This window comes from Triticum aestivum, chromosome 6B (assembly GCF_018294505.1).
Source record: "Triticum aestivum cultivar Chinese Spring chromosome 6B, IWGSC CS RefSeq v2.1, whole genome shotgun sequence".
NCBI lineage: Eukaryota > Viridiplantae > Streptophyta > Magnoliopsida > Poales > Poaceae > Triticum > Triticum aestivum.
The window spans coordinates 187142170-187166482 of NC_057810.1; the positions used below are offsets into that span (position 1 = coordinate 187142170).

General features: G+C 46.2%; 1 protein-coding gene across 1 annotated transcript; it reads left to right on the plus strand.

The window, feature by feature from the left end:
• The first annotated feature begins 370 nt into the window (after positions 1 to 370).
• Positions 371 to 3268, plus strand: LOC123136498 (tubulin beta-3 chain-like). The gene is made up of 3 exons (XM_044555882.1): positions 371 to 848; positions 1688 to 1957; positions 2331 to 3268. The coding sequence occupies exons 1-3, from the start codon at positions 455 to 457 to the stop codon at positions 2999 to 3001; spliced, it is 1335 nt and encodes a 444-aa protein (XP_044411817.1). The 5' UTR covers positions 371 to 454; the 3' UTR covers positions 3002 to 3268.
• Positions 3269 to 24313: the final 21045 nt, after the last annotated feature.

The window sequence follows — 24313 nt, forward strand, 5'->3', positions numbered from 1 at the left end:
AATTATTACAATATTTTTATCGTGTTGCAACCCACCGACATTGTTCTTGTCCTAGTATGAAACAAATAAAACAAAGATGATGGCAACCGTGAGATAGTCACGTTTTGGCAGTAAATCCCATCCTTTGTCTCCTCCTCTCGTCCCGCAGAGTAAAATGCAAACGAGCGTGGCAGACCACACTGCACGCCCACCCGGTCAGCCGGTAAACCGCCGACCTGACTCGCCCCCGAAACGCCGCCGCAGAACCGCAAATCCCCACCAGCCCACGAAACGAATTCAAATTTCGAACCCGGTAACCGGCCCCGCACGCTCCCCTCCGCCCACGCCCTTCCAAATAAAACTCCGCTCGCCCACGCCCCCCACTCTCCACAGATCCGCGCCTCCACTCCCCCCTCCCCCCTTCCTCCTCCCCTCCAAAACCTCGCCGGAACCCTACCCCTCCCCCGCCGCCGCCATGAGGGAAATCCTCCACATCCAGGGCGGCCAGTGCGGCAACCAGATCGGGGCCAAGTTCTGGGAGGTGATCTGCGACGAGCACGGCATCGACCAGACCGGCAAGTACGCCGGCGACTCCGACCTCCAGCTCGAGCGCATCAACGTCTACTACAACGAGGCCAGCGGCGGCCGCTTCGTGCCCCGCGCTGTCCTCATGGACCTCGAGCCGGGGACCATGGACTCCCTCCGATCCGGCCCCTACGGCCAGATCTTCCGCCCCGACAACTTCGTCTTCGGCCAGTCCGGCGCTGGCAACAACTGGGCCAAGGGTCACTACACCGAGGGCGCCGAGCTCATCGACTCCGTCCTCGACGTCGTCCGCAAGGAGGCCGAGAACTGCGACTGCCTGCAAGGTATACCCTCCTCCGCCTGGATCTGGACTTTTTCCTTCTTCCCGAAATGGATCTCGTATGATTTTAGGGCGTGTAGATCTACTGCCCTTCTTCTGCGTTAAAGCGATCTGTTAGAATGCTACGATTATTGGGTTCTCGGCTCGTAGATCTGTCCGTTTGCTCCCTTTGCGCAGGACGTGGTTCGCGTGGTTCCGAACCTGTAGATCTGACTTCCAGTACTCACCCGATCAGGATTCGTTGTCCATTATGATTGTCTACTTGACATGAGAGGCATTTTGGATGGTTTATGTGGATCTAATCGCGGATATCGCAGAATGGATTTCATAGATGTATGCTACTTTGTTGTCTCCGCGTGTATGATATATCAACTGCATCCAGTTGGCCTTCTATAGATCCATTGCGTTCAAGTTGTTTTTCGCGTATATGAGGTCCCGTGCATTCCTCTGGTCGCATACTTATGTGTGAATTCTATGTTTGTAAGTAGTAGCTGTCCACTCTGTACTACTCTGCCGAGTAAAGTATACTAGTAAATTCTCAAAAGAGGTACAAAGCATCAGTAGAGTAGCATGTCTGATGTTGATTTCTCAAGCACCACTGAGCCTGCTTAGTGATGTGTGTGTGGATCAAAGCATCAGTAGAGTAGCATGTCTGGTGCTGATTTCTCAAGCACCAGTGCTTATGATTCTGCTTCATGTCTTCATTATGTCACAGTTTGCTCTATCTGTGTGGATTGCTGAACATTTCAAAACGTAACACTGCTTGTAGTTATTGGGTTGCCTATTTTTGTAAGTGTAAACTGAAATAAGATCTGAAATAACCTATGATCTCATTTACCACAGGATTTCAAGTCTGCCACTCTCTGGGAGGAGGAACTGGTTCTGGTATGGGTACACTGCTCATCTCCAAGATCAGGGAGGAGTACCCAGATAGGATGATGTTGACATTCTCAGTCTTCCCATCACCGAAGGTGTCTGACACTGTGGTGGAGCCTTACAATGCTACACTTTCTGTACACCAACTTGTCGAGAATGCTGATGAGTGCATGGTGCTTGACAATGAGGCTCTCTATGACATCTGCTTCCGCACTCTGAAGCTTGCTACACCCACATGTAAGTTTGGACGTACTATGATTAGTCTTCTGTGCTCAGTTCCCATAATCTTGTCCCAGTAATCACAAATACAACATAACACTCTGCCATTATCACCAATCAGACTCCATGATACTAATCTACAGTTACCTCTATGCAACGTTTTTCTTGTTTTCTGTTGGTGATATGGCTGATGCATGTATTCCATTATGTTTTTTGGTACTTACATGAATTATCTATTTCATATTTAGTACTGGTACCTGTATGATCTGGTGATCTAAAAGGCTGAAATGAATATTGCCATTCTTTTCACTATTAAATGTTGTTAACTCTCATTTCTATCTGGCATCTGTATATGCATTCTTCTCACTCTGTTTTTTCTTTCATTTTTCAGTTGGTGATCTGAACCATCTTATATCTGCAACCATGAGTGGCGTCACTTGTTGCCTCCGCTTCCCCGGCCAGCTGAACTCTGACCTCCGGAAACTCGCAGTCAACTTGATCCCGTTCCCTCGCCTCCATTTCTTCATGGTTGGCTTTGCACCACTGACCTCAAGGGGTTCTCAGCAGTACCGTGCCCTCACTGTTCCTGAGTTGACCCAGCAGATGTGGGACTCAAAGAACATGATGTGTGCTGCTGACCCGCGGCACGGCCGGTACCTCACAGCCTCTGCCATGTTCCGTGGGAAGATGAGCACAAAGGAGGTTGATGAGCAGATGCTGAACGTCCAGAACAAGAACTCGTCGTACTTCGTTGAGTGGATACCCAACAATGTGAAGTCAAGCGTGTGTGACATCCCTCCCACAGGCCTGTCAATGTCGTCCACCTTTGTTGGCAACTCCACCTCCATCCAGGAGATGTTCCGCCGTGTGAGTGAGCAGTTCACGGCCATGTTCAGGAGGAAGGCTTTCTTGCACTGGTACACCGGTGAGGGCATGGATGAGATGGAGTTCACCGAGGCAGAAAGCAACATGAACGATCTTGTCGCTGAGTACCAGCAGTACCAGGATGCCACTGCCGATGAGGAGGAAGAGTATGACGAGGAGGAGGAAGAGGATGCCTAAGCCACCTGACCTCATCCGGTCGTCCTGCTGTCTGCTAGATATGCCTTGTGTTTACTATTGCTGTCGATTTGGTGGTGCTTGTGGTGCGGATAGATCTTTAGGTGGTTGATAACACTTATAGATGCTTTTGCTGCTTCGGCGAATCGATATTTTTTGAACTGTCTTTTGTATGTTGATGGTGGTTTTATGCGAATTGTGATATTAGCGTAACTGTGGACTTGATACTCGTAAATTCTGGAATTATATTTTGTGTCTTTTTACTGTGCATTGTGGTTAGCTCACGATTGTTCTTTCTGCATCAACTCCTGTGTTGTATCGTGCTCTGAAATTTGGTCTATTGTTGCTGCAAGTTTTCGCAGCTATATGCTCCAACATTTCAAGAAAAGAAGCTGTATGGTTTATATGCTTCGAGCACTAGTTGATTGTAATGTTGTTCTATTATCTTGGGGTTTCATCCTGTGGGAGCAATCCAAGTATCTCAGTATGTTATTCACTGGTTTGCTACATATGGTTAAATCTGCCTCGCTTCTGTCACCCCAATGTTGTTTCGCCTTATGAACAAGAGGACATTAGCCAAAGACAACACACTGGAAAAGTCCCTCACTCCCTCGGCTACACCGAATGATATCGTGAAAATAAACCATGTGTCGCTCCGGCATTGAACCCCAAGGTTTCAGCCCAACTGGGATGATCACTGAACTTTTGGGAGATTTTCCCGTAGTCATAGCAGTTTAGTTAGTTTGGGGCCCTCTTTGGTTATTAATTTTGGGCCTGGTAGGTTTGTCAGATTATAGAACCATAAGAATTTATCCCTTTACTTGCGTTACATACAATTAGAAGGCAATAAAACTGCGAATCAACCTGTGGTTAAATGGTTAGAGGGCCCCAGCCCACCAGAGTTCAAATCCTGATGCTCGCATTTATCCTATATTTATTCAGAGGTGCTCATAGGGTAAGGTGTGCGTGTGTGCACTGATTTAGAAAAAAGGAAGGCAATAGAACATTTCTTTCGTTTCACGATTACTATAACAAGCACTAAATCCTTGAGAAATGTTTAATCATTTTTCTCGTGCTGCAAGTGCAACCACACAACTTTTATATACTCCCCCCGTTTCATAATGTAGTGCGTATAGATTTAAAAAAGAATCCAAACTTTCTAACTTTTGACTTTTTTGTGTGTGTTTAGCTCATGTTAACAGATTGCCAGCCACAAGGGTTCAAGTCCCGGTGCTCACACTTTATTTATTTATTTCAGGATTTTCTACTGTGTGCATTCAATGAGAGGAGACGTTTACATCGACAACGAGGCGTCTATGGTGACTTCGTCAACCTCAAGATGATATGCCAGCTCAGTCTTTTGGAGGTGCTCATAGGTGTAGGGTGTACTTGTGTGCATTAGTAGGAGTGAGTTCTATGCACGTATATATGAGCGTTTGCGTCTGTATTGTGCTAAAAAAACATATTCCATCATGAACCTTCATAAAAGAAAATCTATTGTTTCACAATTTTTTAAAATAAAAATGATGATTTTTGAATTTTTCGTTTTGATGTGAGCTCTTGTAGCAATTTCCGTATTGTTTCTGCCTTTTTGTAATATGTAAATGAAAGAGAATGTTTTAAGGGGAAGTCATTCTTTTCTTTTTGGGTTGAACAATGCACTGCTGCTTTTGCTATACTCGGGTTATGGCCCAATAGCGGTTTTAGAAGTGAAACAGAGTGGTGAAAACTGAGACGGAGGCAGGGCTCGCCTGAATGACCACGTGAATAGACTTTTCTCACATTATTGTTTTGTTTTTGGTTTAGTTTTTATAATTTTATTTATTTATATATATAATTTACATAATGTTTTGAAAAATGTTAACCATGCATTTAAAAAATGGTAAATGTGTATACAAAAAATGTTGACCATGCACCTGAAAAATGTATTAAAAAATACAATGTGGGTGAAAAAAGTTGATCATTTAATTGCAAAATGTTAATCAAGTATTAAAAAAATGTTAAACAAGTATTTGAAAAATCTGAAGTAAGTGTTTAAATGTTGATCATGTATTTAAAAAATGTTATCTTGTATTTGAAAAATGTAGATCACACATTTGAAATGTATTAAATGTGTATAAAAAAATGTTGACCACGTATTAAAAAATATTAAATGTGTATACAAAAAATGTTTACCATGCACCCAAAAAGTGTATAAAAAAATACAATGTGGGTGAAAAAAGTTGATCATGTAATTGCAAAATGTTTGTTAAGCATTTAAAAATGTTAAACAAGTAGTATTAAATGTTGATCATGTAATGCTGAACACATATTAAAAATTGTTAATCAAGCATTTAAAAAAGTGAAGTGTGTATATAAAAACATAATGACCATGTATTAAAAGAATGTATAAAAAATATTGACCATGTATTATAAAATGTTAATCTTGTATTTGAATAATGTTAAACATATATTAAAAATGTATTGAAAGCAGACATATAAAATATAAGTTCTCGAATATGCTAATTGTTTATATAAAAATGTTAACTATTTATTTAAAAAATGTTTCAGATGAATACGAAAACTGTTGAATTTGTAATGAAGAAAAGTTTTCATGAACTGGTGTTTAAAACCTTCAAGGAATCGCTTCACATGCCAGCCCATTCACTCGATGCTCCGGCTTGTGCTAGAGGCGAGACGGAGCTACGTCTAAGAAGCCCCTGAATGTATTTTTTTTTGGACGGGAAAAAAATGGAAACCCCCGAATGTTAACATCTCTCACAGATTCTCAAAAAAAAAAAGTAAACATCTCTCAAAGGGTTACAACGAGAAATCGAAGCAAAATAAGAGAGGCCCACATGGAAAATGAACATTCTTTAGTCCCTCTGTCTCGAATTGAACAGTGTGATAGTTGAGTCTTACAGAACGGATTGTTGTGTTTCTCAAAAAAAAAAAGGTACTGCTGGTGAATTGCTGATAGCTTGTCATTTTCGGCGAAATAAGTAGAGCTCACAAACCTGATTCCTGCACGCCGATGAAAGGTTTCATGCCTTGCGCACGTATGCTTTGATTTTTCTTGCTTAGGTCTTTTTTACATGTAGTAAGTACCGAGTGAGTATACCACATAATACATGTGGTAAGCAATTCAAACAATTTAAAGAAAAAGTACCGAGTGAGTATGGACGTCAAGGAAACTAACGATAATATATATCGTCACGATCATCCAAGAAAAGACGGTTGGCGCAGAAGCACGCGGACCATCATATTCATTGGGACAGACAGGAGGACACGCACTTCGGTTTCGGGCCGGTTTCTTCCTTTTCTACGCGCTTTGCAGAAGACGGTACCACCAATACGTACACGATTGGTCGTTGCCTTCTTGTCCAAAACTAGCCGTCACATTAGGCTGTTTCTTTTTCGCGAGGAGTCACATTACGCTGTTGACACGCTGCTGCTGCTGGTGGAGAACCCGACAGAACTGCACGAGTGCAGCTGCGCTGGATTAGCAAGTTTTTCTTTTTTCGCGAGGTTTTTTTTTTTTAAAATCTCACAAAGCTTTATTACTGAATCATAATGTTCATAGGTACAAAAAGAAGATCGCCGGGTTGTCCTAGCCAAGTGTGTCGGCCAAACCCTAAAGATAACGCATGCTTTGCGAGATTATGGGCCTCCGTATTGGAGGTCCTATACTCATGAGTAAACGAACATGAAATAAAGGTAGTTGCTCTAGTTTTGATTTCCTCGACAATGGCTTCAAATTCTGCTGAGCTTCCCTGTCTGATTGCATCTACCACCACCTTGCAATCGGAGGCAACAAGTAAATGGTTGATATAGAGATCTTCTGAAAGTGCTAATGCCTCCCGAACAGCTAGTGCTTCTAGCACTTGGGGGTTGTGCAGTCCTCTGAAAACGAGAGCCGACACTCCCATGAACAAACATCTCTCATCCCTGCAAACCACACCAACTGCGCCAAACGTACCTGGGCGTGACACGGCCGCGTCCACATTGAGTTTGTAGTAATCTGTTGGTGGTGGAATCCACGTACGGGGTCGTGGTACTGCTATCCCATGTGCTTCCTCCTTCTTCTTCTTCAAAAACTCTATGTCTGATAAGTAAGCTTTGATGAAGTTGTCAGTGGCAAACGGAGTCTGGTATATATCCTCATGTATAGCTTTCCGTCTTGCACTCCAAATCGCCCATAAAGTAACAATCATCAACTGAAATTGCTTCGGTGGAAGAGAGTCATTCATGGCAAAGAGCCACAGCCGTGCGTCAGGTTCTGAGGTTGCCCACATGTGCTCGACCATCTCGGCTTCTGAAAGTGCCCACACACACCTAGACACATTACACTCCAGCAAAGAATGCCGCCAGCTATCCTGCCCTCCGCATAGGGAGCAAGCACTCGTAGTGGCCATATGACGATGGTTTAGGACATCTCCCGTAGGGAGTGAGTGTTGCGCCAATCGCCAAGTGAAAAGGCGCAGTTTCGGTGGCACTGACATGTTCCATAGCGAGTTCCACCCCCTCATCTCATGTTCAGAGTTGGAAGGATCCTCCCTTTCCTCCAGCCATGCCTCGCGCCCAATATTGATCTTGACAATCATCTTATAAGCTGACCGTACAGAAAAACGCCCCCTTGGATCATCATTCCATGCCCAGAAATCGTCCACACGCCGTGTACAGAGCGGTATTTGCAAGATCGCCTCCACATCAATGGGTATGAACACCTGTCTAAGCAAGTCCTCTCACCACACAGCTCTAGTGTGGTCGATCAGATCAGAAACCAGTTGCGGTGGGTCAGCAACTAAGGAGGCCACCGGCTTCATCATTCCGTCCCTTGGGATCCAACTATGTTGCCATATGTTCGTGGTAGTTCCATCACCAATACGCCGGATAGCTCCTTGGTGATAATATCTCTCCCATCAAGTATAGATCGCCACACCTGAGAAGGATGTGGACCTAGTTGAGCTTCAAGGACTGTACATTGTGGAAAATATGATGCTTTAAGGATTTGTGCACTAAGAGAGGAGGGATCATTCAATAATCTCCAAATTTGCCAAGACAAAAGTGCCAAGTTGAAGATTTCTATATCCCGAAAGCCAAGTCCTCCCAAACTTTTCGGTCGGGTCATCAAATCCCAAGCTACCCAACATGGTTTCCTCTTGCCTCTCTTGCTCCCCCACCAAAATTGACGAATGAGTGACGTAATGCTTCCACAAAGGCCTTGAGGTAATCTGAAGCAAGACATCAAAAAAACTGGTAAAGCTTGAGCCACAGATTTTATGAGAACCTCCTTTCCTGCCACTGATAAAAGTTTCTCCATCCATCCCTTTATCCTTTCCCAAACTCTGTCTCGTAAATATTTGAAGGTGCCATTTTTGGACTGTCCAACATCGGTCGGCAGACCCAAATACTTTTCACTCAAAGACTCATTTTGCACATTAAGTATATTCTTTATCTCCACCCTAAGGGTCTCCGGGCATCCCTTACTGAAAAATATGGACGATTTATCATAGTTTACCCTTTGGCCCGAAGCCAAGCAATATGCATCAAGTAGGTTTGAAACCTCATTTGCCCCCTGGACACTAGACTTGAAAAGCAGCAGGCTGTCATCTGCAAACAAAAGGTGGTTCACTACCGGAGCCGTGGGCGCCACCTTTATGCCACCGAGCACTAATGACTGAGAACTGTGTTTTAAAAGGCACGAAAGGCCCTCCGCTGCAATCAAGAATAAGTAAGGGGAAATAGGATCTCCCTGCCTGATACCCCTGGAAGGTGAGAAGCTCTCTAATCTTTCTCCATTAAACAAGACCGAGAATGAAACAGAAGTGATCATACTCATAACTGTATGGATCCAATCTGGTGCAAAGCCAAGCTTAACCATAATTGCCTTTAGATAAGGCCACTCTAGTCTGTCATATGCCTTCATCATATCAAACTTAATTGCACAAAAGCTGTTTGTCTTGGATCTGTTTCTCTTCATGAAGTGCAAACATTCATACGCACAAATAATATTATCCGTGATCAACCTCCCGGGAACAAAGGCTGATTGCTCCTTTGAGATAATATCTGGCAATATCAACTTCAATCTATTCGACACCACTTTAGAAGCTATTTTATAAATCACATTGCAAAGGCTGATAGGCCTAAACTGGGTAAGTAGAGTGGGATTTTGTACCTTGGGTATCAACACGAGTACCGTATCATTAATGCTTGCAGCAGTCTCCTCTCCACGAACGATCCGAAGCACCACTTTAGTTACTTCATCCCCACAAATGTCCCAGTGGCGCTGATAGAAGTGTGCAGGAAAACCATCTGGCCCCGGTGCCTTCGTAGGAAACATCTGAAACAGGGCCTGCTTTACTTCCTCATTTGTGTAAGGAGCGCAAAGCGAAGCATTCATCTCTGGTGTCACTTTCCGAGGCACATGTTGTAATACATCATCTACCCCCTGTACACCTTCCGTCGTGTACAAGGTTTTATAGAAATCTGTCACAAGTTGTTTCATCTCAGCCTTGTCCTCTACTCTTATACCCATCGCATTGTGTAGAGCTCGAATCATATTCTTCCTACGCCGCATATTTGCTCTCATGTGAAAAAAATTTGTGTTGCGATCACCCGCAGTCAGCCACTGTATGCGCGATCTTTGTCTCCACATTAACTCCTCCCTATGATAGAGCTCAACCAGTCGTTCATTCAACTTTTGCTCAAGGTGATTTGGAGCAGTCCTAGACGGAACACTCCGAAGCCTCTCTAGCTCCGCTTTTGCCTTCTTGATCTCCTTCCTAACACTTCCAAAAGTTGCATCCTCCCATGCCAAGAGGTTCTTTGACAGAAGCTCCAATTTTCTGCGAATCCCCTCAACTCCTTGATCCGCTTGCAGTTCGCTCCATCCTGAGCTGATAGTGTCACGCCATGATTCATGTGACTCCCACATCACTTCGTACCGGAAGCTCGGTTTAGGGCGTGGTAAAACCTCTTCAAACTGTACGAGTATTGGTCCATGATCCGAGAACGCCAAAGTTAAGTTTGTAACCTTGGCCATAGGGAAAAGCGCCGCCCAATCAGCTGTGGCCAACGCTCTGTCAAGCCTCACTCGGGTGTAGGATCCCCCGGTCACTTTTTTCTCAAAGGTCCAAAATCTGCCATGATAGCCCAAGTCCATCAACATGCAAACGTCAACCGCATCCCGGAAACCTTGTATTTGTGCATTACTCTGATTAGCAGCTCCCTCATGTTCATTCGGACGTAAAACTTCGTTAAAATCGCCCAAACACAGCCAAGGGAGGTTGCTAAAAGACGCCAACCCCTTTAGGAGATCCCATGTTTGGTGTCTCAGTTGTGTCTGGGCCTCGCCATACACGCATGTCAACCTCCATGGGTCTTTCCCTTCCTCTACCACCTTTGCATCAATATGATAAACAGAATCACCCAAGATCTCAACATTTATTGTATTATTCCAAAAAATCCCTATTCCTCCACTTCTTCCTTGACTATCTATCGCATAGGCATTATCATAGCCCAAAGTGTTAGCTAAAGCTTCTACACGTGCACCCTTTACTTGAGTTTCAACAATACACAGCACGGTAGGGGTAAATTTCTTCGCAAAGTCGCGAAGCTCACGAACTGTCGCGGCTTTACCCGCGCCGCGACAGTTCCAACAAAATGAACTCATTGCGTCCGGCGGCACTCCTCGGAGGAGCCCGCCGATCCATCATACTGGTCCTTGCCACGTTCCACTCCATCTGTCACCATACTCGGTGTCCCTGCATCAGACAGCTCCTTAAACAGGGCTCCTTTATTGCCAACATATTTCTTCTATCGCTTCACCTCTTTCCTTGGAGACACATATACAGGCGGCATCGGTGGAACCCCGTCCGGCTTTCCAGAGATTACAAGAGCTGTAGAGCTCACTGGGACCACGTCCCCTTCTCCATCATCGCTCGACTGAACTGTCTCTGGATGGTTCTTATCCGAAGATTGCCTCTTGTTACTTGCCACCACTACCCCCAGCGTTGCAGCAGTCGGTTCCTCGATCATACCCTTGGGCTCACTTGGCCCCGATACTTCTGTGGTCATTGCATTGTCCTCTCCTTCATCCTGCCTCCCCGCCTCCCTGCGAGGTTCATTCTGATATGCATTGAAGCGCCAACTTTGATTGGGGTTATACTGCTCTCGCCCCCTACCTCTTCCTCCTGCATTCCTTGGGCCGCCTCGTCCCCTCTGGTTACCAAAACCACCTCTGCCAGGTTGCCTGAAGCGAATATTGTCAGCCAGAACAAAGTCACCCCATTCAAACTTTGTCTCATCATGAACACCATCACCACACTCCTCGTGCCAATGCCCGCATTCACCACAGTTAAAGTAAAAGACAGGTAATTTCTCGTATTTTACTTGATATCTAACTCGTTCATCCCCCTTCTTTCCAGTGACAAACCTCTTAATTTTTGCGTTGATATCGATTTTCACCCTCACCCGGACAAATTCACCAAAGAAACCTGCCGGTAGCTTGAGCTGCACTTCTTCCACCTCGCCAATTCGCGATGCCATCCCCCTGACTGCGGGCTCTATCAAAAAGTTGTCAGGTAAATGATGGATTTGCGCCCAAACTGCCAACTTATCCAACTTGATGCTATCAGGGTTTTTGAACCCATCATACTCCACCAAAATCACTGCTTGGTATCTGAAAAGCCATGGCCCCTCTAGCATGGCCTTATTCCAATCCCCTAGACAACCAAACTGCGCCGTGAACAAGTTGTCCTTCACCTTCCTCCAGACCACCGTTTTCGCTGGATTCCAGGCTGCACGCATGTCCCCATAAAGAGCATTAGGGCTGAAAGTCCTTGTAGTGTGTACCCTGGCTATGGCTAGCCACTTCGCCGGCGCCCCCAGATCCGGTAACTCCTCCTCCCACACGAAATCATCATCTTCCTCCTCCTGCAAATTCAACCTGGCTAGCAGCTCCTCCGTCGTCTCCTTGCCATGCCGCCCCTGTGAGCTTGATCCCGACGCCATGAACCGAGCAGTCTAGTCGCCGCCAACGAAAATCCTAGATCGATCTGCCAGAGAAACCACTATAACCAAGGCCGGGTAAGGTCACGAGGGGCCTCCCTTGATCAGCCCGAGTCCAGGGGATCACCAGCAGGTTCGATCGGGGAAAAGAAGGTAAGATCCGGCCGCGGCGCCGGAGTATGTCGAAACCCTAGGCTATCGCCGTCGGGGAGAGAAAACTCGCCGAGAGAAAACGACTCACGGACTCGCCGAGAGAAAACTCATGCTCTTGTCGTCACGATCGAAGAGCAGCCTTTGGACTTGATCCTGTACGTGGAGCCGATAGCAGTGACTCGGCGTAGTAGCAGCACCAGCAGATCACACACCGTAGGCTGCGTGCGGAACGCGACGGCGGCCGCTAGTAAAATCGCGGATCGCCTTCTCCTCGAACTCCTGTCGGTGGATCAGCAAGTTAGGGACCATGAAAATTGAAGCCCGGCCCGCGTACTCCACCGAGCTGATCCATGGGCCGATCTTCTCGAAGGCAAAGTGGGCTCCATTTTAAACGGTGCTAGAGCAGCGGGAAAAAAATGCGATGCATGCTTGTTGTCCTTGTTTCCTTTTTTTTTGCGGGGAGTCCTTGTTTCCTTTTGGACGTGGACGTGGAAGAAGATATGCGCTTGAATGCTGCATTTGGTTGGCTGTACTTAGCTTCGAAGGCGGCGACCGCGAGAGCTGGCCGGCAGGTACACGCCGTGGTACGGAAAGGAAGCACGAATCAGTAAGATGACCTGTGTTCAGTTTAGCTAATCAACGACTCCGTGGTACGGAATAGGCAGCCGTCAAAATAAAAAAAGATTGTGATAACTGTCAACCGTGTAGCAGATTGCAAAAAGTATCACACGACCCCTTTTCTTTGATCCCACCACGTCCCGAACGACCCCCCTCCTTCGATCTGATTTTCTCCCGATTTATGTTTCCTCTGCACATGAGGTTGCGGCTCTTCCTAGTTTTCTGGGTTGCTACACACGCACAATCAGCAGTTAAAAAATGGGCAAAAATAGTACTAGCAAGGGGATTGAACCCACACCCTCCCATACTAAATGCAACCACAACAACCAACTAGGCTAACTCACTTTGTTGATTCTACTAAACTTACATACTAGTTGAATCTTCTTGAGACGAGATTGCACTAAAAAAAAACCATTAACCAAAAAAATATCCAAAACGGCAGCCTCACTTTTTCGGGTTTTAAGACTATGCACCCCAGTTTTATCATTTTTTCTGCACGTTTCACACCGGTTCACATCGTTCACAAAACTGATCGTCCCATACCCTTCTTTCAGATGCATATTACTACAGTGTTTCTGCGTAAGTTATCAACTATGTGGGTCGTACCTTACCATGTTATTTACATAGAAATTACTGAGGGGGTACTTCTTTAACAACTTTTTTCTCCCTTGGTCAAATTTAAGGCGGTATCGTACATAAGTTATCGGATATGTGTTCGTATATTACCATGCAATTTTCACATAAGTTATTGAGGGTATTGTTTTTTAATATTTTTCCCTTTGGTCAAAGTTACCATGGTGTTTGTAAGTTATCGGGTATGCGGTCCATTTATTACCGTGTTATTTTCACATAAATTATCGGGGGTATATTTCGTTTATCAATAACCTCCCCCCCGGTCGAAGTTACCACAGTGTTTATACCTAAGTTATTAGGGGTATGTTTTTCAAGAACTTTTCCAAATTTATCGTGGTATTTATACCTAAGTTATCAGGTATGTGGTTCGTATATTACCATATTATTTTCAAAAAAACTACCCAGGGTATATTTTCTGCAACTTCTTTCCCACTGTTCAAAGTTATCGTGTTGTTTGTATGTCTGTTAACCGGTATGCGATTCGTACATTACCTTATTATTTTCACATAAGTTACCGGGAGTATGTTTTTCAACAAGTTGTTCCCCTCCTTGGACAGAGTTACTGCGGTGCGTAAGTTATCAAGTATGTGGTTCGTATATTATCATGCTATTTTTATATAAGTTATTATGGTATATTTTTCAAAAACTTTTTTCAACAAAAATAATTACTTTTGTATGTTTTAAGAAAAAAAAATCCTCGGGTCAAAAGTTACCGCAGTGTTCTGAACTTAAGTTATCACGCCTACGGTGCGTATATTACCATACTATTTACACATAAGTTACAGGGGTATGTCAAACTTACCATGTTGTTTGTACCTAAGTTATCATGCCTACATTACGTAAATTATCATGTTGTTTACACTGAAGTTACGGGAGACAAAAAAAGGGTTTCCCAATCTTCTCTCCATGCACTAGACATTGAAGTTATCATGTCTGCGGTGAGTTAAATTACCAAGCTATTTAGGCAGGAGTTATCGGTGTATGTTTCAAATATTTTTCCCCGAGTTGAAGTTAATAGGGCACGGGGTATTTTAACTTACCAGCCATGCGGTGCAAAATTACCATGCTATTTTCGCGGGAATTACCAGGGTGTGTTCCAACAAATTTTATCTCCCGGTCAAAAGTTACTAGGCCCAGGTAACTTAGCAGCCCCCTAGGCCATCGTGTAAAAAAAACTCCTTGCAATAATAACTTTTTTAGTGTTCATATATTGAATAATCACTAGGGTGGAATGAGTTATCTACAGGTCGATCTCATAAGTTTTGGGTCTTCCAGGATGTTGTTTTTTGATTCACTAATTCCACGAATGTACAACTACATGGATTGATGAATCTTAGCACAAGCATGATGTAGCTGACCTGATTAGTGCGGCTAGAGTTTCCCATTGACAAGGCTAGGTCCTCCGTCGATGCACCATCTCAGCATCACGATGGACATGTTGGACACGACCACACCCTGAATTTAGGTAAAATCAATCAAAGCTAGGGATGAAAATGGAGTGGAAACTTTTTGCTTTTCTGGAGGAAAAATGGAAATGGAGGGGAAATATGAACGGAAATGGAAATTTGCAAAATGAAAGTGGAAATAGAATATTTTATGCGGAAACGGAAACGAAAACGAAACAGTGTTTTCCGGTGGAACAGACGTGAAAATGGAACTTTCCATTTTCGTGGATGTGGAATTTTTGTTTCGACTGTAGACCTATGTAGCCCAATCGCCAAACAACATACAATGACACAACGAGTAGAATGGATCATTTGAGGTCTACTTCTGATAAAAACATGTACTCAGCTTGATCTTATACGCAATTGTCCAGTACTACTACATACTACGCTATGTTGCTAACATAATGATATTATTGTGTATCCATGTTAATAATTCACTAAATTTGTTTGCTTTTGTGTGTATTTTTGTATGATTTAAGGGGTTGTTAAGTTCCGGTGAATGTCCACTTCTATTTCCGTGTCTGCTTTGTATTTGCTCCCTGTCTGTTTCCGGTAGTATCTATTTTCGTATTCATTTCCGGGGTTTCTACATTTGTCTCCGATTTTGCAGAAATATATGAAAACAAATGTGGTAGCACTCAGTTTCACCCGTTTCCGCTCCGTTTTCATCCCTAATCAAAGCCGAGCAGCGGCAAGCCATGTTGTGCATATTGTAGCAAGCAATTCAGAAGCACGATGGTTGGTTGGTTTCTTATGGAGTAGAGGAAAGTGAGGATCTGGAACCTGCTGGAGATGGTCCAGCCGGCGAGGTTGTGCTACACGTCCAGATGGCAATGGGTACCCGCTACCCGCGAACCCGGCGGGTAAAAACCTTATTAGGGTAAGGATTTGGGAAAAAAATTACCCATGGGTTTGTAAATGGGACAAAAACTATACCCATCAGGTAAGCCGGGTACGGGTATGGGAAGGCAATACCCATACCCGCATACCCGCGTACCCGTAATATTATTCATTATGACATGTAGGCCCTAAATGTCAGTCAGTAAAAAAGTGAAAACCCTAGCTAAACCGAGCCGAAGCGGCAACGAGCGGCCCAACAGTCCACGTCTACCACTCCACCTCCCCTCGATCCCAATTCCCAAATCCCTCCCCAACCCACCCCACACCGTCACTCAGACCAGAAACCCCCATCTCTCTCTCTCGCCACAAACCCTAGAGAGGACCCCAAGCCACAGGCCGCCATCGCCGGTCGTCGCCGTTGCCTGCAGCGACGCTACCGGCCACCTCCCTCCTCTCCTCCTCTCCTCCCTCTACCTCCTGCCCTCATCTCTTCTTCCTCCACGCGAGACCTGCCAGAGGACCTCCTGCCGCCATGGCGCCCGACCAGGAGGACGCTGAAGAGGCGCTTCACTCCAGCGCGGAAGTAGCTCTGGTGGACGGCGAAGGATTTGAAGAAGGCACCAGCAGTGCGTCTTGTGCGCCGACGCCTTCTCCTACCTCCAAGCCCCTGCGTTTTCAGCCACCATCAACGGGGCAGGTTCCCGGGCGCAGCTCCTCTGTGTCCAGTTGAAAGGTGGGGCGTGGCCGTGGTCGTGGCCGTGGTGGTGCTACACCTGCGCCGGCGGCGAGAAGGGCAGCAAAGCATCCAATTCAGTGAAGAGTTCCACCTTTTTTAATGTGTTGATTAGATCTGTTGTTGAATGATCAAATGTGTTCATTAGATTTAACCGATCTGTTAATGAATGCTTGAGTATGTTGAATGGTTAATTGATGTGTTGTTGAATGATTGAATGTGTTCATTACATTAACCGATCTGTTATGAATTGGAAAAGTAAGGAATATTTTTGGATGTTTGCTGCTATACAGTTCTGAATATGTAATTGTAGAAAAACGAAAGCTCATCCATGAATGCCATCGAGTTTATGCTTGCTGCTATACACTACTTGCTGCTATACACTTGTGAATATGTACTTGGAAAAAAGAAGATAGCTCTTCCATGCATGCCATCTAGTTAATGCTTGCTGTTATACACTTCTGATCATCTAGTTAATGCTTGCTGTTATACACTTCTGATTTTTAAATTAACTAATGTGTATCATACTTGTATTTGGATGCCTATTTTTGTTGTGCAGTGATACAAACAATGGCCGAAGCAAAGAAGATGAGTTCATGCATGACACGAGTCACACAACAACACCAACGGATGAAGATGGAGATCATGTTATTGTTTCAGATGATGAAGAAGAGGATGATGTGGAAGAGGTGGAGGTGCTACCTTCTAAGCGCAAGCTCACATATAAGGTTTGGTTGGAAATGAAGAAGATGAGGATCAATGGTGAATGGAAGGCCAAGTGTAATTGGTGTCACCACTGATATGTGGACCTCTGACAGCCAAAAGAAGGGATATATGGCTAACACAACCCATTTCATTGACGAGTCGTGGAGGCTAAGGAACATTCTGATGAGGTATATTGTAATGAAAGCATTATATATTGTGTTGTGCCTATTTTTAGCTTTTGCCAACTCTCAAACTGCTGTGTATGTGTGCATATTGTAGGTTTATTTATGTTCATGCACCACATAATGCGGCTGCTATAGCTGGGATGCTTCATGAGTCGCTGGTGGAATGGAATCTTGATGAGAAGCTCTTGACCGTGATAGTTGATAATTGCAACGTCAACGACAAGGCAGTTGAGGAGATTGTGGGCAAGATAGGGAAAAATAAGCTTCTTTGTGAAGGTACTCTACTTCACATGCGCCGTTCTGCTCATATTATGAATTTGATAGTGAAGGATGGCTTACATGTCATGAAATCAGCTTCGAAACAAGTACAAACGTGACAAAATAGTGCACTTCATTAATATTTTCTCTTGCTGAAATTTTGTTGACGTTTGCCTACTTTTGTAGATGCTCGCATAGCAGAAACTAGCTTCTGGACTTGTCTTCAAGACATTCAAGAAGGGATGCGGGTTAGTACTTAGTAGTATTCAAATCAAACATATCTTGTATTCTTGTTATGATGTATCTTATTACTACTTTAGAATTGCACATCAAAGATATCTTGTATTCATGTTATCTTCTATTATATCTTGTATTCATGTTATCTTCTATTCTTGTTATCTTAGTAGTACATAAGAATTGATGCTTGTACTCATTACTCTCAAGTTGTCATGTCTTACAATTTACATGTCCCATACTAGGAATTGATGCTTTGAGATGTCAAGGCTCGTGAAGTGGAGAGAAGATGAAAGCAAGTCAAGTTGGTTTGGACCGTTCGGTTTCATGTTGGAGATGTTGAACCTATTTGTGTGTTGAGATGTTGAACTTATTTCTTTGTTGAACCTATTTATCATTTGTGTGTTGAACCTATTTGTGGTCTTCGAACTTATTTGTGTGTCAACTTTGTGGTTGGAATGACTGTGTGTGCTGAAATGCTGAAATTTATTTGCAAGTGATGAAACTTGACATGTCTATGTGCTGAAATTCTAAAACTTAGTTTCAACTGCTAAACATGTTTATGTGGTGAAATGCTGGAATATATGTTCAAATGTTGTAATATACATGCTGAAATGTGGTATACTAATATACATGCTGAATTGTGGAATGTACATGCTGAAAGTACATGGCAATTTTTTTTAAAGGTCACCCAGATGGGTATGGGTTACCCGCGGGTATTGTCGTGGTTCTAAGTCTGACAGTAGTGTAGGGGGGGTACTAAGGGAGAGGCAAGATCCTAGCAATGGAGTAGTTGTACACGCAAGAGTTTTATGAGTTCAGGCCCTTCTCAGAAGAAGTAACAGCCCTACGTCTCGGAGCCCGGAGGCGGTCGACTGGATTGTATGCGTATGAGTTACAGGGGTGCGAACCCTTTACACTGAGGAGGAGGGTGGCTTATATAGAGTTCGCCAGACCCCTCCAGCCCTCAGTTATGCAGGGTTTAAAGTACATTAAGACCGGGGGTTACTGGTAACGCTCACATAAAGTGCTATGAAGACCATAAAAGCTACTTAATGACAGACCGTTGCGTGTAGAGTGACTTTAGATCTCCTGGCCGTCGAGTGGTCAACTTCATGGTCGAGTGGTTATCTTCATGGTCGAGTGTCCTCGAGACTGTCGAGTGGAACACCTCTAGGTCGACTGACAGGTGGTTTCTTCTAGAGATGTCTTTGGGTAGGGTAGTTTGGACAGGTCCATGACCCTACCCTAGGTACATAGCTTCATCATTAGCCCCCGAATGGATTGATGTTTGAGTGGGGAAGGAGTTGAAAATTCTTCCGACCCATTTCTCGTGCTATGAGTATGTCTTGTCTAGGATCAATGAACTTTAGGTGACAACGTCAACTTCTTTTTCAGTCGCCGTGATCCATTCTTTGTATCTGTCGAGTGAAGTTTTCACTTGGAGAGCTCCGAGCAACGGAGTGGAGGAGATCTTCCGCCTGACGAGCTGTTCTGCAAGTCGCAGATTTTGTGGGATTCGAATTTTGGGAAGCGCGCGGGACGGGGCGTAGCCGCAGCAATCGGACGGGATAAGGCAGGGACGCCTCGATCTCCGCGCCACCTTTTTCGCCACGTATCACGCGCACGACTGTTGCGGGATTTGACAGGATCGTCCGGGCCTACATGTCAGCCACTCGGAAGCAGCCTTATATAAAGCGCCGGACGGGGGTTTTTCAATAGTGCGCCCTCATTCCCCCTCTTCTCCAGATTTCTCCGCCGCGTTTGCTTCTGCCTCAGTGCCGCTGCTCTGTGCGTGCTTTACCGGCGACAATGGTGAAGGAGAAGACGGCGGCCCTGGAGCGGGCAAAGAAAGCGACGGCGAAGGCGAAGGGGAGGGGAACCAGTCGGAGTGGCTCTTCATCGAGGACTGGCCTGCCGCCGGGCTGGATCCAGGGCGACTGGATCTGCTCGACAATTAGTCAGACGGATCTCGACGACCTGGCTGACGGAGGGCTGATCCCCCATGGATGGGGGCGGCTCCCGGTGAGGGAGTCAGAGCCGCAGCCTCAGGAGGGTGAGTGCGTTCTTCTGGCCACCCACGTCGACCATGGGTTTTCTTTGCCGCCCCACCCTTTCTTCCGGGGGTTTCTGAATTTCTTTGGGGCACAACTCCACCACTTCACACCCAACACCATAGTGTACCTCGCCGCCTATGTGTCTTTGTGCGAGTGCTTCTTGGGTTGTCGGCCTCACTAGGGTCTCTTTAAGCACATCTTCAACTGTCGCTCCCAGACGGTGAAGAAAGCAAATCCGAGTGACGAGAGGACACATGTGATTCCGATGTGTGGGGGTCTTGGGATCCAGTTGAGGGGGAAAAGTTCTTTTCCGACCATGGTTTTGTCCGACTCCGTCCGTGGGTGGCAGTCGACTTGGTTCTACTGCAAGGACTAGCCGACGCCAGGGCAGTTGACCGGGCTCCCTCCCTTTTTCGTGGAACGAGTGAGGAAGCCCTCCTATTTGAAGGTGATCCCGGAGGAGAAGGCGCAGGTGAGGGTGCTGGTCGAGCGTGTCGTGCAGCTCATCCGCGACGGGGTGACTGGTATGGACCTCCTGGAGGTCTTCCTCCGGCGGCGCATTCAGCCGCTCCAATTTCGAGATCATCCTATGTGGATGTATTCTGGAACTGAGGACACCACTCGGATCCACCTGGAAGAGATCGGCGATGCCACGCTGGAGCGGTGGATGGGAAGCATTACGGGGAACAAGGACAACCCTCGAGGAGCCAGGAGGGTCGTTCCGCTCGACCAATCATATGAAGTTGACAAGGTCCAGTTCTGCATTTCCGACTGAGATTCTGTTTTTTCCATACTGTCTGCTTGAAATCAACCGACTGACTTTTGTCTTGTTTGCTGTCTTCTAGGCCACGACTGAAATGTACTCGATGCCCAACGGGGCGCGGGAACAAGCCGAGGAGGGGGAGGCAAGTGGAGGTGAAAGTGAGGAGGAGGAGTGGCAATCTGACGGCGAGGGGGAAGAGGTTGAAGACGGTTCCAGCGAGGAGGAGGAAATGGAAGTCGATCCTCCTCGCACGGAAAGGCGATCCAAGCTCGCCCACGACCCCGCGAGGGAGCGCGGCAAAGCGGTCGCGCCCGTTGTGCCATTGACAAAGCACCCTCGGACGGCCTCTTCGGCGCCAACTGAAAACGCGCCGAAGCATCCGCGGGCGGAGTCATCAAAGCTGCCGAAGGCCTTGCCCAAGATGAAAATGGCCATTCCCACCATCTCCGGGTAACAGCAGGATTTGTGTTTCCTTGTTCAGCTCGAGCGAACTTCCGGTCGACTCATCGACTAACCGACTGGTTTCTGAAATCTGTAGTGTCGCTACCTCCGAGACCTCCGCCAAGGACGGCGACCAAGAAATGGAAGACACTGTCACCTCCAACCCTGGTACGTTCTCTTGTAGTTTTCGCTTCTGGTCGATTGGATCTTCGTTTCCAACTCTGGATTTATCTTGCAGCTCCTCGTCACGTCATTGATCTCCCTGATGACAATGACGAGGTGCCCCTGAGGGCAAGGAAGAATAGACAGGCCGCAGCTAGCAAGGACACTAGGACTGGGTCAGTACCTGAGGTACTGGTTCAAGAAGGTGGCGACATCGCTCGACATTCTGTGACCTTCGTTGTGCCGCTGACGAGTGCCTGGCCTTCATCGTCGACTGCTGAACCGCCCTCCCTTTTCGCCACACACCACGTCCCAGAGGACCAGGCGGGCGCTGCTAAGGAGGCTATACGCCAGGCGGGGATTATGATGGAGCAGGTGAAGGCGATCCGAGAAGCCAGCCAAGCGGCTTATGATGCAAGCTTAGCCCTTCAGAGCAATGTCCAGGTTAGTTGGCAACCGCCTGTTCTGTTAGGATATGTTATCTGAAGATTTTCTTTCCAAAAATCTTTGTGTCTGTACACCCGCTGGGTGTGTCGATTGGGTTTGTAGACTGGTGGGGGCATGCTGAGTGCACCCACTGGGTGTAGTCTCTGAGACTATGGTGGACTGCTGGCAGTCGACTATAGTCTTTGTAGTTGAAATTTCTTCACTCGTCTGGTCGGACCATGTCGAGTGGAACATTAGGACCTGTGGGGGCATGCTGAATGCACCCACTGGGTGTAGTCTCCGAGACTATGGTGGACTGCTGGCAGTCGACTGTAGTCTTTGTAGTTGAAATTTCTTCACTCGGTCTGGTCGGACCATGTCGAGTGGAACATTAGGACCCGTGGGGGCACGCTGAGTGCACTCACTGGGTGTAGTCCCCGAGACTATGGTGGACTGCTGGCAGTCGACTGTAGTATGAAGAACTCTCTTTTTTTTGTAGACTATGATGAGACCATAATCTCTTTGTTCCTTTCGATCGACTGATCGGATCGAGTCGGTAGAACCAGTGGGGGCACGCTGAGTGCACCCACTGGGTGTAGCCCCCAAGACTATTGTTGAATATTTTGATTCGACTGTAGTCTTAGAAACGTTACTATTTTTCTCTTAGTCACTCGGAAGTAACCTCTCTTTGATGTTTGTCGACTGACTCTTTTCTAGAAATCTTGCGAGCTCGTGGCCGTTATACTGAGTTGGAAAAGAAACATATCCAGCTCGACCTTGACTTGAAACTTGTTCAGGAGAACTTTCAGAAGGCGAAGGACGAGGCAAAAGGTATGATTGGTGAGAACTTGACGATTGTTTTTATCTTTCTGCCCATTATTGATTCTGACCTCCTTGTCATTTTGCAGAGAAAATGAAGGTGGCTCTGAACAAGAAGGACCAGGAACTTGCTGAGGCGCAGAAGGCTGCATTGGATAAAACGAAGCTTGCGGAAGAGAAGCTGGCTTCAGTCGGCAAACTCGAAGAAGAGAACGTCAACCTGAAAGCTACTCTCGATGCGGCCAACAAGGAAGTCAGCCGTCTGAAGAATGACAAGATTGCTCTGAGTGACAAGGCAAGTGAACTGGTAGGGAAGAAGAATGATCTGGAAGCTTATCTGGGAGGGCTCGCCAAGAAGCTGTTCCTCATGCTTGAAGGTACCTTTTTCACTCGACTGACTTGTCACCATTGATTCGTCGCGGAACTGCTGGTTTATGCTTGACTTGTGTTTACAGAATTCTGCCAAAACTTTGAGGAAGAGACCAGTCGAGTGGAGACAGGCTTGGATCCCATCAACTCTCCAATGAAGGATGAAGCTGCCATGAATGTGCTTTGACTAGAGTCCCGTGTCGCTGCTGTGGTGGACTATCTGGCCCGACTGAAGGCAGCAACATCGCGAATCGACACGACAATCTGGCCAGGGGAGACGCTTCAGAACGACCTCGAGTCTTTGATGACTCGACTGAATGAAGTCCCAAGCCGAGTGCAAGAATGGAAGAAGTCTTCTGCCAGGTGCGGTGCTGATGTAGCTGTATCTTTAGTCCGTGTTCACTTCAAAGATGCACGAGAGGAAAAGCTGGCTTCCCTCAAGGTGGCCAATACTAAGAAGCATGACTTCTGATCCTTCATGGAGACATTCATTGCTGCTGCCACTCGGATTGCTGATGGAATCGACCTGGACGAGTTTGTCGCGCCTTCAAGTCCTCCACCGGAGGAGTAAAAAACTTCTATGCTTGATGCCTTAAATTTTCCTCGGAATGCCGAGTGGTTTTTGTAACCGATAAACTTTAACAGGCTTGATGCCTGAGCACTTCTGGATCCGTAGGATGTTATCTGAACTTGGGTTTGTGGTTGAATATGTTTGCATTTGTCTTCGAACGAACATTGTTCTTTGCTCGGAATATATTTTGTGCTTGGGACGTGCTCTTGCAGGTTGGAGCACAGATTGCAGTCGACTTGCGTCCTTGCGACCCAAGATGAAGCGCACATTGTATTTGTGCCGTAGCTCGAAGGAGAAGGTAGCAGTTGACCTGCACCTCGTCGTCCTTGCAGAGCGCACGTGGTATTTGTGCCGGAGCCCGGAGGAGACGGTAATAGTGGACCTGCACCTCGTCGTCCTTGCGGAGCGCATGTTGTGTTTGTGCCAAAGCCCGGAGGAGAAGATAACAGTCGACCTGTACCTCGTCATCTTTGCGGGTCGGAATGATTTTCGTACTTAGGCAAGTGCTGGACTGCAGCTAAGCCTCCGAGTGTGAGGCAGACTCACCACTCGATAGGATTTTAAACACTTAGGAGAGCACTCAGCTGCGGCTAAGCCTCCGAGTGAGAGGCAGATTCACCACTCGGTAGGATTTTAAACACTTAGGCGAGCACTGGGCTGCAGCTAAGCCTCTGAGTGAGAGGCAGATTCACCACTCGGTAGGATTTCAAATACTTAGGCGAGTACTGGACCGCAGCTAAGCCTCCGAGTGAGAGGCAGATTCACCACTCGGTAGGATTTTAAACACTTAGGCGAGCACTGGGCTGCAGCTAAGCCTCCGAGTGAGAGGCAGATTCACCACTCGGTAGGATTTCAAATACTTAGGCGAGTACTGGACCGCAGCTAAGCCTCCCGAGTGAGAGACAGACTCAC